The sequence below is a fragment of the Podarcis gaigeae genome (assembly GCF_964106915.1).
Source record: "Podarcis gaigeae genome assembly, chromosome: 1".
Lineage (NCBI taxonomy): Eukaryota > Metazoa > Chordata > Lepidosauria > Squamata > Lacertidae > Podarcis > Podarcis gaigeae.
Window position 1 is genome coordinate 79216683 of NC_139678.1, and position 17606 is coordinate 79234288.

Below are 17606 nucleotides of genomic sequence, written 5' to 3' on the forward strand. Positions count from 1 at the left end.
CCAGGGTGGCGTTGTTACCACCTGAGACAATTGCCTCATTCTGTAATGATAGGGTTGCCCCTGCAAAAAGCAAAAGCTCTCCCTATCATTATTTGTTTAGTTAGCTGCCTGTGGCTTGGATCCTAAGCACAGTTTCTTGGAGGTACATTTCAAAATTGGTAGGATTTGCTTCCAAGTAATAAGATGCATAAAAGTGAGGTGCCAGATTACTACAGTTCTAGCAGATGAGTTTCCTTACCCCTTAAATTTAATATATATCTACTACAGTGCAGTAGGGTATTGATTATCTGATTAAGCCCTTTAACTCATCAGAAATGTGAGGAGATAGTCGATAGAGCAGAAGACTCTTTAATCTCAGTGTCATAGATTCAAGCCCCACACTGGGCAAAAAGATTCCTGCATTGCAGTGGGTTGGAGTCAGGGGTCAGCAAACTTTTTCAGCAGGGGGCCGGTCCACTGTCCCTGAGACCTTGTGGGGAGCCAGACTGTATTTGGGGGGGGGGGGAGAACAAATTACTATGCCCCACAAATAATCCAGAGATGCATTTTAAATAAAAGGACACATTCTACTCATGTAAAAACACGCTGATTCCCAGACCGTCCGCGGGCTGGATTTAGAAGGTGATTGGGCTGGATCTGGCCCCCGGGCCTTAGTTTGCCTACCCCTGGAGTAGATTGTTCTTGTGCTGTCTTCCAACTCTATTGTTCTATTCTCTACTGCTGCCTAAAGTGTACAATACTTTGGACTGATCCCAGGATTTGGGATGGTTGGTGTTGAAGGAGTGCTATATTTAAACATATGAAAGGGATGAAACAATTGCATTTTGTTTTGAAATGTAGAATTATGTAGTCAATATTGATTTGTGCAAAATACAAGGAATACTAAATTCCAAAAAAGAAATGGAAATCTGTGTATTGGCTGAAATAGGCAAAATGTAAGAGCAGAGGAATAAATATGGGTTTAAGGGCCCCTACCTGTTACATGTGCTGAAGTCTTCTTAAAATGGGGCACAAGAGCTTATGTGTGTAGTGGATAGTGGTCATGATCTTTGATATACTTTGGGACCATAATAGCAGTATGAATAATGGAATCTTGCTTCTTGCACATTGTCTGATATACCAAATTGATATCTGAGAATCATTTACAAAATAAAAGGGACAGGTTTTTAATCTCATAGTTGCATACTAGAAGATAGAAGGAACTGCCTTTGTATTTTTAAGTCTAATATCCCAGTCTTGGGATGCAGAACATACAGTGCTCTATTATACATGTATATGCTTGGACAGGTAGTCTCAATTTAAAGGAATACAGTGGTACCTCGGGTTAATACGCTTCAGGTTACAGACTCCGCTAACCCAGAAATAATACCTCGGGTTAAGAACTTTGCTTCAGGATGAGAACAGAAATTGTGCAGCAGCAGCAGCGCAGCAGCAGCAGCAGCAGGAGGAGTCCCCATTAGCTAAAGTGGTGCTTCAGGTTAAGAACAGTTTCAGGTTAAGAACGGACCTCCAGAACGAATTAAGTTCTTAACCCGAGGTACCACTCTGCTAACCCAGAAATAGTTGCTCCGGTAGCATGGCAGCAGCAGGAGGCCCCATTAGCTAAAGTGGTGCTTCAGGTTAAGAACAGTTTCAGGTTAAGAATGGACCTCCAGAACGAATTAAGTACGTATCCAGAGGTACCACTGTATATGTGCATTTTGAGCACACAGTGTGAAATGGATGCTTTCATGGTGTAGTGAGGACTGGAGTATACATTTCTCTAGAACAGATCCCTTCTCACAGGCCAAGCATGCCAGGACTAAGATCTGACTAGTGGTAGTAGTAGTGGCAGTAGTAACAGGAGTAAGAATAAAGGGCTGACCTCTCAGCAAGGAATGAGTGAAAGCTGATACCATACAGGCCTCAGCATGAGCTACTCCTCCTGCTCTGCCCTCTGAATGAAACAGAAGTAAAAAAGAGACTTCAGATAATTTAAACTGGAAACGATAATAATTTTTGAAGAGAGTTGAAATTAGCTTTCCTTATGTGTGTGCTTCTTCTGTTTTGCTGGTCAAACATGTTTGGCAGGTTTTTTAGTCAATAGAGAAACCTGTTTACCAGAGGTCAAAATGGAATGAGTAAGTTGTCTTACTTCCAAACCAATTTTTGCTCTCCAGTCCCAGTGAATTCCATCCACTTCCTCTAGATTTCCTGCAAACACAATGAAGATTGTAGGATGTTTGAGCGAAGGGAACACACAAACATTGCTTGAAAAATAATGCAGCATAAGACCATGAGCTGAAGCAGGAAGGAGATACTGTGCAGCAAACTACAGCCACAAAGTGCCCCTGACACAAATGATTCAATCTCTTTTGCATTTATAAATACATTGTGGAGTCAGAAATCTTTGGCGATCACTCATAGCTGAGTAAGATCGTCTTCCATAAACACAGTTTTAACAATGAGTCCGTAAGTGACTGTCGAGGCCAATTCTGGATCCACACGCCCTTCCACAGTGGGGACACTGGTTTCCAGGTGGGAGTTGATCACGGTGTGGATTTGCCAAGCATACCTTCCTCTTAGCACGTTTCTCCCTTGCGTCCTGAGTTTGAGTGTCTTCAAAGCCCAAGACACCTTTGGTAAAGGCTGTTCTCCAACTGGAGCGCTCACAGGCCAGTGTTTCCCAGTTGTCAGTGTTTATACTACTTTTTTTTAGATTTACCTCGAGACAGTCTTTAAACCTCTTTTGTTGACCAGGAGTCAGAAATATGCTGTATTTGACCAGTACAACAGTGCACTGGCTTGAGTAACTTCTCAGAAAATGTGATATTCTTGTACCAAAAGCACTACCTGTGCAAAAAGCATGAGGGATGATAGTGGAAACGGCCCTGAATTAAGCTGCATGGTAAGTGTATCCTGTTGTGACAAAATCCATTTATAAATCAGCATTCAGTATGTGAAATATTTGTGAAAGGACCCTATGAGAATTGGCACCCTCTGAGATAAGTCTTTGGTTGCATCTTAATGCTGGCATCCATACCTGCCGTTTACTCCCTCCCACTATCTGTTGGTTGGGTGTGTGCCTAACAGCTCCTGTGTGTAAGCAAAAAGAGCAGCATTTCTTTCTTCATTCTCCCTGATCGGGTATGGGAATGTTTGTCTAGCAGACAAAGGCAACATATTATGCATACTTGAAGGGACCCAGCCCAGTCACAGTAGGGTGTTGTTGTTTTATTCATAGTTTATGGATAGAAGGACAAAATAATGAAATGAAATTCTGTGGCAGTACTACTTTGGCAGTTCTTTGTAGAATAATTATGGTCATGATAGAACAGACGAGCAATAAAAGATGTGAAGGATTAGGCTACATGTATTCAGATGCTGAGCAATGGGCTTTACTCCCTTGTAAGGTATAGAACTGCAGTCCTATGTAACTTTTGTGTTAGCAGAAAAAGAAGCCATTCATATAAGAAGCCATTCAGTTTCCACCTGGTAAATTTCATTCACATAACTTTAACAACAGCTGCAACAATGATGATAATGCAGTAATGCTTATTTGGAGTGTTTTCAGGACAAAGCATCACAGTAGTCAGTGACACTTTAACAATTGTGTTTGCATCTACTAAAGTTATTGCCATTTCTGCCAGAACATCATAATAGTGAACAATTCATTGTATATATAGGACTGCTGTCCCACCAACAGTGAAAACCTTTGATAATGGAAGTGCTCACTTGAATATGAGTTCTCACTTGACGTTCTGCCAGCAGTGGCATTAACTTTAGTAGAGTTGCATATTTAGGTAAGGTAAAGGTTAAGGACCCCTGGATGGTTAAGTTCAGTCAAAGGCAACTTTGGGGTGCGGCGCTCATCTTGCTTCAGGCCTAGGGAACCGGCATTTGTCCACAGACAGCTTTCTAGGTCATGAGACCAGCATGACTAAACCGCTTCTGGCACAATGGGACACCGTGACGAGTGCCATAGCACAGGGAACCACCATTTACCTTCCTGCCACAGCAGTACCTAATTGTCTACTTGCACTGGTATACTTCCGAACTGCTAGGTTGTCAGGAGCTGGAACAGAGCAATGGGAGCTCACCCCATCGCGTGGACTCAAACCGCTGAGCTTCCGATTGACAAGCCCAAGGGGCTCAGTGGTTTAGACCACAGTGCCACCTGTTCCCTATAGTTGCATATTTATGCCTACTGTTACACCAGCAGTGGTAGTCAAGAACCATTGGGTTCTTCCAGGATAGTCCATCAACAGGCAACCAGAGCCCTTGAGGTTGGGTTTGAATCTCTGGTTGCTTATAGCATACAAACAACACACAAAAAGGTCTCAAATACATAAGTTACTCTTAATTGAGAACTGCATGAGAAAATTATGTTCCATGTGCTACATCACTTGGCAAGTAGAACACAATGTGGAATAAATTCCCATTTAAATTTATCTGCTAACATGAGGGAGACTATGTTAGAACTGGTACATAGATGGTACTTAGGTCATTTAACTATCATATGTGATGGTCATGTGTGCAAAATGAATTATACATGGAAGTCACCCCACACCAAAATAGTATTGATCAGTCATAAATGATGACATGATTTATGTTTTGTACTTCTGGACATTTCTGAAAATGATTATTATTCTTACAAAGACTTATCAACTTTTGTTTATAGCAGCTAAACTGGATATGTCTGAGCACTGGAAAAGATACAGAACCTCTATCTATTTCTCAGTGGTATCAAATAAGGTGGAGGTTCACTGTCATGGACAAACAAGTGCATCCATTTCATCTACTTCATTGTTCCAGTTCCAGTTCATATCAAATACTAACAAGTATACAGACATGCAACTTTTTGCTCAGCAAAATGTACTGTGTTGTACAGGTTTTGTTGAAGGTTGATTGCTTTTCCTTTGAATTTGTAGCTCTGAAGCACTTATTATAATTATAGTATCTTTTAAAAAAAAGTTTCCAGGTGTGCAAATGACCAGTGAATACCACCAATGTTTTTTTTATACATTAGCAGTATTTGGTTGGCTAGGTTTCCCCCCGTTCTTCTCTTTTTCTATAGTGCTTGCTTCAGTGCATTGCCTCTCCTAGCATTTTTTGTGTGGTGTGTATGTTATGAGGAGGGTTGTAGAATATGATCATTGTGTTAATTCCCTTATTATCAATTTGTTCTCTGTTCATTATAAATAAGGAATCTATGGCATAGATAGAGTTCTAGTTAGAATCACATAGTTAACTGATCTTGTTATCAGGATGATAAATATTTATCTCTCTTCTCTATAGTAAATTCACTGTAAACAGTCTTTCAGGAGCCATCCCATGGTATGCATATTAAAAGTAAGTTCAACCAGGGGGGCAGTGTCTATGACCTGGTTGGGCATGAATGACTTGGTTGCTGTTGGAGTTGCGTATTCTGTGCTTGCTGTAGAAATGTAGGTTGGATTATGCATCACAGAAGTAGTTGCATTTTAACCGCTTTGTTTTATTTAGAATTCTTTTCGCTGACGGTTTCATCTAATTTATCGTGTGTGGACCCAGATCACTTCTATGATCACACCATTTGGACCCAGCAAGAACAGGTTAATCATTTGTTCTGCCCTTTGGATAACCAGAGCCTCCAGCTTCTTCAGTCTACCTCTAACTTTAGCATCCAGTGGAGCAAAAACTGTCATCTGCTTAACTTCACTGCGTTAAGCCACCTGCACAGCACACTGCAGAACACAACAACATACCTCACCTTTGAGCACGCCAATGCCAGCGATGCAGGCAACTATACCTGCACGCTCTACTTGAACGATCAGAGAAACAGCTCCTTCACTGTCCGGCTGGTCATGGCAGGTGAGTGAAAGAAGCGGGAATTCGCAAACATGCCTTTGGATCCCAAACCTAATACTGACGTCTCCTCTTGGGCCCATCCCAGGAGAAGCAGTACTGCTACTGTTTCAAGATGGGCCACTTGTCTGCCTAAGTCTGGCTCCTATGTTGCTCATTAGACACAGAGCAGCTGTGAAGTATCTAACTAGGTATGGCATGATTTTGTCCCCTTTCACCTAAACATAAGGTACTGATCATACTCAAATAAGTTATGCCACTAGATAAGCCCTGGGGATGTGAGCCAATTTATCAAGTGCTATGATCCAAATTATGCATTGTCAACCAGAAGTTGGTGGGCTGATGTCTGTGACTGTATGTGTGGCTGTTGCTGAAGAGGGCTTCCTTTTGCCTAGGAGAAAATGGCAGACACGGAGCTCTTTCTGAGCCCTCTCTGCATTTTATGTTATATCTAAGATGACATTTAAAGGTAAAGGGACCCTTGACTGTTAGGTCCAGTCATGGACGACTCTGGGGTTGTGGTGCTCATCTCGCTTTACTGGCCCATAGAACTGTGCAAACAGATAAACCTGACAAAGACTTCACTGTGGTGGAGACACAATTTAGGAGAGCTAGAAAAGACTTAAGTTTTCTAAAGCTGTGATAACAAGTGATAGTACCTGAAATGTGGTGAGAAGTACCTGAAGCTACCAAGATAAGCTCACTCCGTCCCCCATTTGCTAGTTGTATTGTCAGAGTTGAAATGGGGAAAGACAGGTTTTTTAAAAAATATATGCTGAGATTTTAAAAATTAGCAGACTTGTTGGGACAGATAAGTGTGTTTTTGTCTCTGCTTAATCTTTTATAGTGCACTTAAACTAGGATGGATCACCATTTTGGAGCACTTCATTATGCTATTAGAAACATAAATTAGCTAAAGATGGTCAGAGGGAGATCATACATCATTTGAGCTGAAATCCTGCACACACATCCTGAGACCTGGAAGTCTGGCTTGCTAGGCACTGTAGGTCTTATTGCTGAGAAGATTTGTATAGGATTGTACTCTTCAGTTTTTTTTCTTCATTAAGATAAGGATGGTAGTTGCTGGTTTCTCAGGAAGTTCTCCTGAAGTGGCTAAGGACTGGATATGGGCACCAAAAATAATATTTTTTGTATTGTTCTCCCATTTAAATAAAGGTAAAGATTGGAAATTAGTCCAATACACACAGCAGTACCTACAGAAGGGAGAGCCTTTACATTTTAAAAAATGATGGCCATGATGGCCTAGTTCTCCTTTTCAGAATTTAAGGGACTGTAAGGGAAAGGAAAATTAGGGACAAGTGCCTGTGACATATTCTAGTTTTTAATGCAATGTGACATTTGCACCTTAAACACCCTATTTTCCGCAATAGGATTCAGAAAGTTCTTCATTAAAAAAATGCATGCTCACATATGCTGAAAATGTGTCACATATGCTGAAAATATTTAGCATGGATGAATGAGTTGACAGTATGAAAGACAGAGGGGGAAGAACAGCACTGTGCTGGACTCTGAACAGGCAGTGAGAATAATTAAAGTACTGGCACTAGGACTTCAAAAGTCAATAATTAATACCATATCTCATATTCAGCACTTCTGTGATGTGCATACCCCTTTATCCTGGGCATTTCTCTATTATGGGACATGACATGCTTTCCAGATAACCTGAACATTCTGTCTTTCCCACTATAGTCCTTACTGAATTTCTCATTGTTTTCTCAAGTCAAATCAGAACTGCAGAACCAGCCTTGAGAGAAAGGTTATACTCAGCAATTTGTTTAGTTAGGTTTCCTAAACATGGTGAATGGAGGCAGGAATCATCGGTGAACCCACTGTGCAAGAGAGATTGTGCTTAGGTGCAGGGTTACGGGGACAAGAGTAGCTTGACTTTCTTTGTTATGTTAGCCAGACCTAAATAGCCAATATAAGATTTGCAGTATGTAGTCTGGAAGCTCAGTGCTCTCATTGAAAAGCTCTCTTACGGTATACTGTTTTTGTTTTCCCAACAGATATTTGCAGTGTCCTTCCTCGTTTCCTTTACCCCTCCAGCAATCTGACTTTGCAACGTGATTTGGGAAGTCAGTTTACACTGAACTGCACTGTGCAGCTGCCCTACACGAAAAGCTGTGATTTTGGCCTCCACTGGATGAAAGATGACCAGTTGCTAAACAACGAGACCTATGCTGCTTCTACTCATTGGTAAGAAGGCTTTTATGTATAATGGAAAATAAAGCTAAATTGGCTGTATAAACTAGAAACAAAAGAGAGAGAAACAAATTAAAATAGTGTCTCCCAGACTCTGAAGATAATGGTGGATCTTTAAGGGCTTATGTATACTATTAGCCTTATAGGTTTGTGGAATAGGTAGTGTATTATATATACTTCAGTAGTGTAATATATATACTTCAATGGGAGGAAATATCTTTGCTGTAGTAGTGGGAGATTGTGTTTCTGTTAAAAAGAAAATTGTACACTTAAGCCCTGGAGAAGAGCTTAAGAGAATGCTCTATGTATCAGTCTTCAATGGGGAGGCAGAGGGAGAGGAAGAAGACCCTTTCAGATGTTTGTGGCTTCAGAACAAATCTGGTTTCATGAACACCCCCTTTATTTTAGTGTTCCCACTACAGGGGACTTGTGTTGTACGTTATCAGTGGTGTCATGGATATGTTCTGCTAGGTTACTGTGAACTCATGTAATATTTTGTACATCACTCAATAATGGAATGGAGGCTGTAGCTGGGAGAAGAAAAATTGACATTTCACTAGTAAGAAAAAAATGCACTTTAAGCAATAGGACATTGCTACTATAGTTCCACAAAAGAAGTACTTTTATGTAAGACAATGAGATCCCATACAACTAAGCAACCACAATTTATCCATTGCTTTAAAAGAACAAGGAAAAAGATGATTTTGAAAGTCCCCAAATTTCTTCTAGTTTTTGTGGCAGAAAAGGCTTTCAAAGGCCAACATGATAAAATAGTGACAGTATTTCCAGATCATAGATACTCAAATGGACACTCTTGTTACCAACTCACAGTTCATTCCTTTTTTTTTTTAAATAATTTTTTATTAGTTTTCCAACACAAATTAAAAACAAAACAACACACACACATAAACAAAAAAAAAACATAGAAACATGTATAATTTCAAAACCTCTTTTTCATAAACCTTGCTTCTCGGACTTCCCCTTACCTCCCCTTTTCTGCATCCCTGTTTTAAAATTTCTTCAACAACTCTTCATACCAATTAATTAATTACTTATTTTCTTTTTAAGCTTCTTCTCATACTTAATCAATTACAGCTGTAATTCTATATTTTCCTTTCCCTTGACATTTTAGCACTCATCAATTTTACAACAATTTTTAAGGTATACTTTAAATTTCTTCCAATCTTCTTCCACCGTCTCTTTTTCTTGGTCACGGATTCTGCCAGTCATCTCCGCCAGTCCCATGTAATCAATCACCTTTGTCTGCCATTCTTCCAGCGTGGGTAGTTCTTGTGTCTTCCAATACTTTGCTAAAAGGATCCTTGCTGCTGTGGTGGCGTACATAAAAAACGTCCTATCCTTCTTTAACACCAATTGGCCGACCATACCCAGGAGAAATGCCTCTGGTTTCTTATGAAAGGTACATTTAAGTACCTTCTTAATTTCATTATAGATCATTTCCCAGAAGGCTTTAATCTTCGGGCAGGTCCACCAAAGGTGATAAAAGGTTCCTTCAGTCTCATTACATTTCCAGCATGTATCAGTCTTCAATGGGGAGGCAGAGGGAGAGGAAGAAGACCCTTTCAGATGTTTGTGGCTTCAGAACAAATCTGGTTTCATGAACACCCCCTTTATTTTAGTGTTCCCACTACAGGGGACTTGTGTTGTACGTTATCAGTGGTGTCATGGATATGTTCTGCTAGGTTACTGTGAACTCATGTAATATTTTGTACATCACTCAATAATGGAATGGAGGCTGTAGCTGGGAGAAGAAAAATTGACATTTCACTAGTAAGAAAAAAATGCACTTTAAGCAATAGGACATTGCTACTATAGTTCCACAAAAGAAGTACTTTTATGTAAGACAATGAGATCCCATACAACTAAGCAACCACAATTTATCCATTGCTTTAAAAGAACAAGGAAAAAGATGATTTTGAAAGTCCCCAAATTTCTTCTAGTTTTTGTGGCAGAAAAGGCTTTCAAAGGCCAACATGATAAAATAGTGACAGTATTTCCAGATCATAGATACTCAAATGGACACTCTTGTTACCAACTCACAGTTCATTCCTTTTTTTTTTTAAATAATTTTTTATTAGTTTTCCAACACAAATTAAAAACAAAACAACACACACACATAAACAAAAAAAAACATAGAAACATGTATAATTTCAAAACCTCTTTTTCATAAACCTTGCTTCTCGGACTTCCCCTTACCTCCCCTTTTCTGCATCCCTGTTTTAAAATTTCTTCAACAACTCTTCATACCAATTAATTAATTACTTATTTTCTTTTTAAGCTTCTTCTCATACTTAATCAATTACAGCTGTAATTCTATATTTTCCTTTCCCTTGACATTTTAGCACTCATCAATTTTACAACAATTTTTAAGGTATACTTTAAATTTCTTCCAATCTTCTTCCACCGTCTCTTTTTCTTGGTCACGGATTCTGCCAGTCATCTCCGCCAGTCCCATGTAATCAATCACCTTTGTCTGCCATTCTTCCAGCGTGGGTAGTTCTTGTGTCTTCCAATACTTTGCTAAAAGGATCCTTGCTGCTGTGGTGGCGTACATAAAAAACGTCCTATCCTTCTTTAACACCAATTGGCCGACCATACCCAGGAGAAATGCCTCTGGTTTCTTATGAAAGGTACATTTAAGTACCTTCTTAATTTCATTATAGATCATTTCCCAGAAGGCTTTAATCTTCGGGCAGGTCCACCAAAGGTGATAAAAGGTTCCTTCAGTCTCATTACATTTCCAGCATTTATTATTGGGCAAATGATAGATTTTTGCGAGCTTGGTTGGGGTCATGTACCACCTGTAAATCATTTTCATAATATTTTCTCTTAAGGCATTACATGCCGTAAATTTTATACCGGTGGTCCATAACTGTTCCCAATCCGCAAACATAATGTCATGACCAATGTCTTGTGCCCACTTAATCATAGCTGATTTGACAGTCTCATCTAGTGTATTCCATTTCAACAGCAAGTTGTACATTCTTGATAAATTCTTAGTATTGGGTTCTAACAGCTCTGTTTCTAATTTGGATCTCTCCATCTGGAAGCCAATTTTCCTTGTCCAAATTTAATGTTTGGTATAATCCAAGATTCATAGGGTGGAGCCCTCTGAGTTTCCTTCCCTTCCAGTTCTGACTAAAATTTCCTAGTGTTTGTTTTCAATCAGTGCTAACCTAAATCTTCTATTTGCACCCCAGGTTCAATGACAATAAATCAGAGATATTCATCTCCAGCATTTTGGATATGAATGTAACAACAGATGAAAATTATGGAGCATTTGCCTGCTTGGTTAGAAACAGTACAGCAGTTTTCACACTGCAAAAATCAGGTAGCATTTCTTTGTACTTCATACCATGTGCATTTGGGTGTGGGCCGGTTCTCTATTTGAAGGTTGTTATCTTCATTAAGTTGTTCAAAAAAGATTCTGCTACTCACTAACTGTATTCCATAGTAGAATTCCCATTAGTATTTCTGAAATGAGAATTGGAGATACTTTTTTTTAAAAGAGTTGTCAGACTACTCTGAAAACACACTTAGGGCATTCAATCCAAATGTAAATTTCCCTTTCAGAGTTGACCTCTGAAAACCAATAGATAAGAATATGGCTGTGTACAGCATTGATTGGCTGATGCCTTTGAAGTGTCACACACACACACACACACACACACACACACACACACACATCTTTGACCCTACCCCAGAGCAGTTCTGCACTTTGGTTAACAAGATGACAAATAAACATGAATGCAATACTTAATACTTTAAACTCTTTTTAATTTAATTATCTTTAGAAGGGCTTCTTATCTGAAGCATGAGGGGAGGGGCAAGTGTGATAACTGAGCTTGCATTTGCTTTGTACATTTGTCATTAAAATGGCAGAACTAGATAAATCTGAGATTGTGCAGCAGCTGAGGAATTGAATGTGATTTATATTCTGTCTGCCACCTCTTGAGACTCAAGTAGCCTAAGTGTTTGGATTACATTTTCTAATTACAGTCTAGAAATGATCCATGGCTCAGCATCATTATTTCATTTCTCCATTGGTGTATGTGAGATGCTAAGGGCCATTTCACATATTATGTGTGTGTCTTGGAATGGAACAGTTTGTGTGTGTATGTGTGTGTGTGTGTGTGTGTGTGTGTGTGTGTGTGTAAGAAACTACATCCTTAGGTCCAATGTACAGGATTCAGTATGGTCTATTGAGGATGTGGGTAGCATGGTATCTGGTCAGAGTTTGACCCACAATGAGTTTATAGAGGTGTGACAGCTTCACTATACATTCAGTTTATAATTCAGTCCACTTTTTCACTTTGTAGTGCCACTGTTCAGATCACTCTTGGCATGTGTGCAAAGGCAAATGTGTTTTGAGGGGGGAAGAAACATAGTTTTGAACTAAGATGGCTTCAAAATTCTGAAGTATTGTATGATCCTCTGAGAATTTATGAACTGGGTATCTCAGCTTGGCTTTCCTTCTTTTAGGAAGAAGCAAGACTTAATTTTCTATATAGGAACTAACTGTTCTCATTTTAAAAATAGAGTAATTTACTTTAGCCCATGCATGGCCATCTGATAGACTGAAGTCTAGCTGGGGTGATAAGACTATTTGCTTTTATGCTGTATCTAGATGCCTTCCTTTTCTTTTGAATAAGTTTTCCCTGTTTTATCTTGGAATTCAAGAAACTCGGCTGAGCCTGCCTGATCCTCTTCTTAGACTTTAGAAGATGTTTTTGCTCTAACTGGTAGCAGGGTTGCTAAAAAGGGCTTTGAACCAGACTTACCATGTCTCTAGAGGAGTTTAATATAAAGACAGCCTTTAGTGCCCTCAGTATTGCTCCATGCTGGCTTTAGGGGCTCAGTTTACAAGAGCAATTTTATGATGGTGTCATCAGTGAATCTGATGGCAGAAAATTGCCACATGATGGCACCAGCAGACAATAGAAACTTTTCTGAGGTTTTCGATCAGTCACAGCCTCAAATGGTTCTGCACACCAAAACAAACGTGCTATTAGGCTGCCCCCAAGCAACTCAGCTGTTTTGGCATGCTTGAACACTTTCAAATTCCTCCATCTGGAAGTTTCCATAGGCTGATGGAGCAATTCTGAGATTAGAGCCTCAGTGTATTTTAAAGCAACATTCAGCAAATGGCTCAGTTAACAGTATATTCCAGAGTGTTTTACAAAAAGTCTAAATGAACATGCCCGCGTGCTTGCAGGAAGAAATTGAATTGGCACTGGAGAATGTGAATAATTTAGTTCATACACATCTTTACTCTGAAAACCTTTGATTTACTTCTGCATGAGCATCTTGTGAATGGAGATACTTGCAAAATTTGGAGGATGATCTAACAATGTGGTGCTAGAATAAATCTGTCTTTTAGCTTCTGCCTCATCTCTTCCTCATCATGGTTGCATGTTCTGATAGTCAGAACAGTCATCAAGATACTAAAAATTGTTCAAGAATGACATAACCCCTCATTTTCTTTATAATTTGGTATATTCTGAGACCATAGACCCCAACTCTTCTCTTCCTCTTTTCTCTACCATGCTATCAATTGTAAGGCTGTTTTCTCATTTAATGCTATTTAAAATATGTCTTTCTATTACAGCAGAGACTGCTGGGCACTTGGGGGCTGTGCTAGCTGCACTTGTCACTGTGGCACTGCTGTTACTAATGGCTGTGATGTATGTGAAGTGCCGTCTGAATGTGCTCCTCTGGTACAGAAACCGTCATGGAGAGGTGGAGATCAATGGTAAATATTGGGCTGGAGAGTTGGCTGTCGCTTTTCCCCTTGTGAGATTTGAGTTTCAGTGACAGTCCAACCCAAAGTGTGAACTTCTACAAGAATTATCCTCTCAGTGTTATAGCTAGTCAGCACAGGTTTTGTTGTTGTTGTTTTTTAAAAAAATATAATAAATTTCTCCTCTTGGTATTTTTCCACAGATGGAAAGCTGTATGATGCCTATGTATCTTATTCTAACTCAACGGATGATAGAAAGTTTGTCAACTTCATAGTGAAGCCACAGCTGGAGAATCGTCATGGCTACAAGATTTTCCTGGATGATAAAGACATCCTGCCCAATTCAGGTATAGAACCTTGTCCAACACCTCATTTAATATGTACCTGGGCACTCAGACTTGCTGTTGAGTTCAGGCTGCAAATAACTTATCTGATATGGATTAGTTGGCTAAATGAAGAGAAACCTTCAGTTTAATTTGCCCATTTGGCATCCTATGTTTAATATGGTAGCTTTATTAAGTGTTAAAATATCCAATTGAAATCGGTACACACGCTAAGTCTGAATATCAGGTTAACTCTTGCATCCATTTTCAAACAAGAGGAAGAGAATGCAAAAAAACACTATTTCTATTAGACACTGAGACAGCAGGATGAAAGTTGGTATGCAACTTCAGGGCAACATTCTGCATTTCAAGTACAGCTTAATCCATGTCTCTGTTTCCAAGGTAGATTGGAAAGATGTAAAACATAGTGCAGTGCTATATCTGACTGAGATATTAGAATACAGGCTGGTGTGTACATTCAGGACACCATTGTGCATTTCATATATGATCCCAGCTTGACATCTGTATCCTTTTTCAGAGTGAAGAAAAGGGCCACAAACATTGCAATGCAGTACAGTGGTACCTCGGGTTACATACGCTTCAGGTTACAGACTCCGCTAACCCAGAAATAGTACCTTGGGTAAACAACTTTGCATCAGGATGAGAACAGAAATCGTGCGGCGGCAGCAGGAGGCCCCATTAGCTAAAGTGGTGCTTCAGGTTAAGAACAGTTTCAGGTTAAGAATGGACCTCCAGAACGAATTAAGTACTTAACCCGAGGTACCACAGTATCTGAAATGAAGCCTGTTGAACGCTGCACTTTGCTACTTAATAGATGCAAATGTATGGCTCTGAAAAATTACTTTGTCCTTTGGCACACTATTTTGTGCATCTGAAGCAACCTAAAATACCTTTAATTCTAAACACCAATAATGGCAAAGCTGTGCAAAGTAGGAACTGAATATTTTATAGACAGGCTCTCTGTTGTATGAAGAAAAATGTATTCTCCTTAACCACCCAGTTGTCCACAGTTAGGTTCCATTTGCATATTAAGTAGGATGTATTCACAGTCTGCCCAGTATATGCTCAGCACAACTGGTGGGCTTTCTACACCTGTTCAAAGTCTGTGACATGATGCATTGCTTAACTTGCATGACCTTGCAGATATGCATTTCATAGAAATGGGTGGTAGTTTTGTGTTGGCCCGCTGCCTCTCCCTGTGCCTCCACGTTTCCAGGCTGTTATTGCATATGTTTGACAATGTGTTGTTTCTTTATTTTGGGCACAGCTTGTTTAATCTTCCTCCAAAGAGCATGAAGTGTAGTTCCTATCCAGGCAGTTTACAGGGCCACCCCTGTTCTTGCTTCGGCAATATCACTGTAATCATGTGCCTTCAGACCATTTGTTCTTATCTTCAACTGTTTTGTTTAATAAAACGTCTATAAAAAGTATGCAACATCCATTTGCATGGGGATGCAAAACAAGCTGTGTACAAAATGCAGCTCCTCCATACTCTATAATGCTGCCCACCGTGGACAGTTCTGGTTAAACAAGAATACACCACAAAACAGCATTTCTCAGCAGTTGTATTACCTTTTTGAGTGTATAGTGCTATGGAAACGGCATCTGTATTGTGCTCTTTGTGGTGTGTCTAATAATAATAAAAAATGCAATGTTTGAGTATATTCTTTTTTTAAAAAAAATGTCCTGAGTGTTCCACCAGAGGCACTCATTCCAAAACCAATGGTGCTGTCTGAAGGACAGGGAAGTTCTAAACAGGCTGGTTAGTTTTTATTCCACTGCCCAGGGGTTCTCTTTTCTGTAGAGCAGAGTGGATATGCATTTGGATCCTAGGGTATTTCTTTCTTGTACAGGTGAAGGATGAATGCTGAAACAACAATGGATTGGTTCTGGCCCTTCTCAGAAGAGATTTAGTTTTTCTCCTCTCTTTCAGAACCTTCTGCAGATCTGATTATGAATGTTAGCCGGTGCCGCCGCCTCATTGTGGTTCTCTCTAATGCATATCTGGAACAGGAATGGTGCAACAATAATTTCAGGTAATTAGAGAGTCAGCAATAGTGAGACAAGTTATCTGATCCTCCTTTCATTTTTGGAGGATCAGGAATGACTCAAGTGTGCACTCCCTCCTATTGCCTACCTTGTTTAATAGAAAGTTGACCAAGTTGACCAAACAGGCAAATAGTATGTGCAGTTCTGATTTGGAGGGATCACTAAAATCACAGTTTGCTTATTTGGTTGTCTGTTGGAACCAGCCAGTCAATTGGTGCTTAGCATAGCATAGAAAAAAGACACAATGAGGCAGCGAGTATTTTCATAATGCTGGAGAGCTGGTCCTTTCAGCCTTTCTCCTCCGGCAGCTTTTTATTATCTCCTTTGTTCTCCCAGCCGCATGGCCGTTTTTTCAAAGTCTCCTCTTACCTCATCCGGTCAAGGCTTGACACTCCCCTCTTCGTATAAGGTAATCATTGCCCAGAGGAATGTCAGGGGGCCCCTGCAGTTTTTACAAGCCTCTGCCTTTTACAAGCTGTATGACTCCCACAGTTGTCCTGGTAAACTATGGCTTTTCAAACCAGTCAAGTGTTCCAATAAGTTGTACTCATAAGAGGAGGAGCGAAGGTAGAAGGGAGTAGGAAGGCAGGAGGGAGTATGTTCCTGGCTCTCCTATCTATGGTTAGAAGGGCCTCTGAATTTTTCCAATTTCTGTATACACCTCCAATCATAACACCCAGAATCTCTTTCATATATCTGGAAATGAAGCACGGCAGTTTAGTGTTAATGCCTCTCAAACCAGTTCCTGAAATTTTCATTGAACTGTTTGAATTCTACTGAAACTAGTCGTGCTTAGAATTAATATTTTGGGTGACTAGATTGGGTTCAAAGCTTTTTCAATAGTTTGGTTGTGGATTTGCTTAGGACTCTAACCAATTGTCTGGTTTTGCAGGGAAGGTCTTTGGAGGCTGCTGGAATTATCCCGGAGGCCAATCTTCATTGTCTTTGAGAGCCAGTACCGAGAAATAGCACATCCAGCCATAAATTTGCTTAAGCAGCAGAAGAGCACAGTGACCCTTCTGATGTGGCGTGCTGGTTCCATGGTAAGTTGTGGGCTGCAAGGCCATAACTTCATCACTGTGGTTATGTTTATCAGTGGCAAGGCAGTACTTGAAACTATTCAAGAAGCATAGAAGTGTAGAGTAGCTTCTCTTCCAAGAAGGGTTGAGAGCCAATCCTCCATTACTTGACCTTGCTGTGATGTATACCAGAGTAATAACTGTTACCTGCTTTTCTTGGAACTAACGAGTAGCACCTTCATGAAAGTAGGCTGAATATATTTTTGTCTGTCCATTATTTTGATCATGATCTCCTGTTATTATTTTAGCTATTTACCTGTTGACTAGGAATCATCAGCTCCAGAGATTTGCCAAATAATACCTTTTTGGATGAACATGGCTTGA

The 17606-nt window shown here is 39.9% G+C and overlaps 1 protein-coding gene across 6 annotated transcripts in view; it reads left to right on the forward strand.

The window, feature by feature from the left end:
* The window catches only part of SIGIRR (single Ig and TIR domain containing), a 39522-nt gene that overhangs the window by 12403 nt on the left and 9513 nt on the right, over window positions 1-17606 (forward strand). For 5 of the 6 annotated variants that reach the window (XM_083757073.1, XM_083757070.1, XM_083757071.1 and 2 more), the window contains 7 exons: window positions 5485-5832; window positions 7854-8043; window positions 11271-11401; window positions 13679-13822; window positions 14014-14157; window positions 16088-16190; window positions 17096-17246. In XM_083757073.1, the coding sequence (XP_083613199.1) occupies window positions 5485-5832; window positions 7854-8043; window positions 11271-11401; window positions 13679-13822; window positions 14014-14157; window positions 16088-16190; window positions 17096-17246 (1211 nt within the window). The remainder of the gene's footprint in view (window positions 1-5484; window positions 5833-7853; window positions 8044-11270; window positions 11402-13678; window positions 13823-14013; window positions 14158-16087; window positions 16191-17095; window positions 17247-17606) is intronic. The other variant, XM_083757074.1, reaches the window with a different exon arrangement.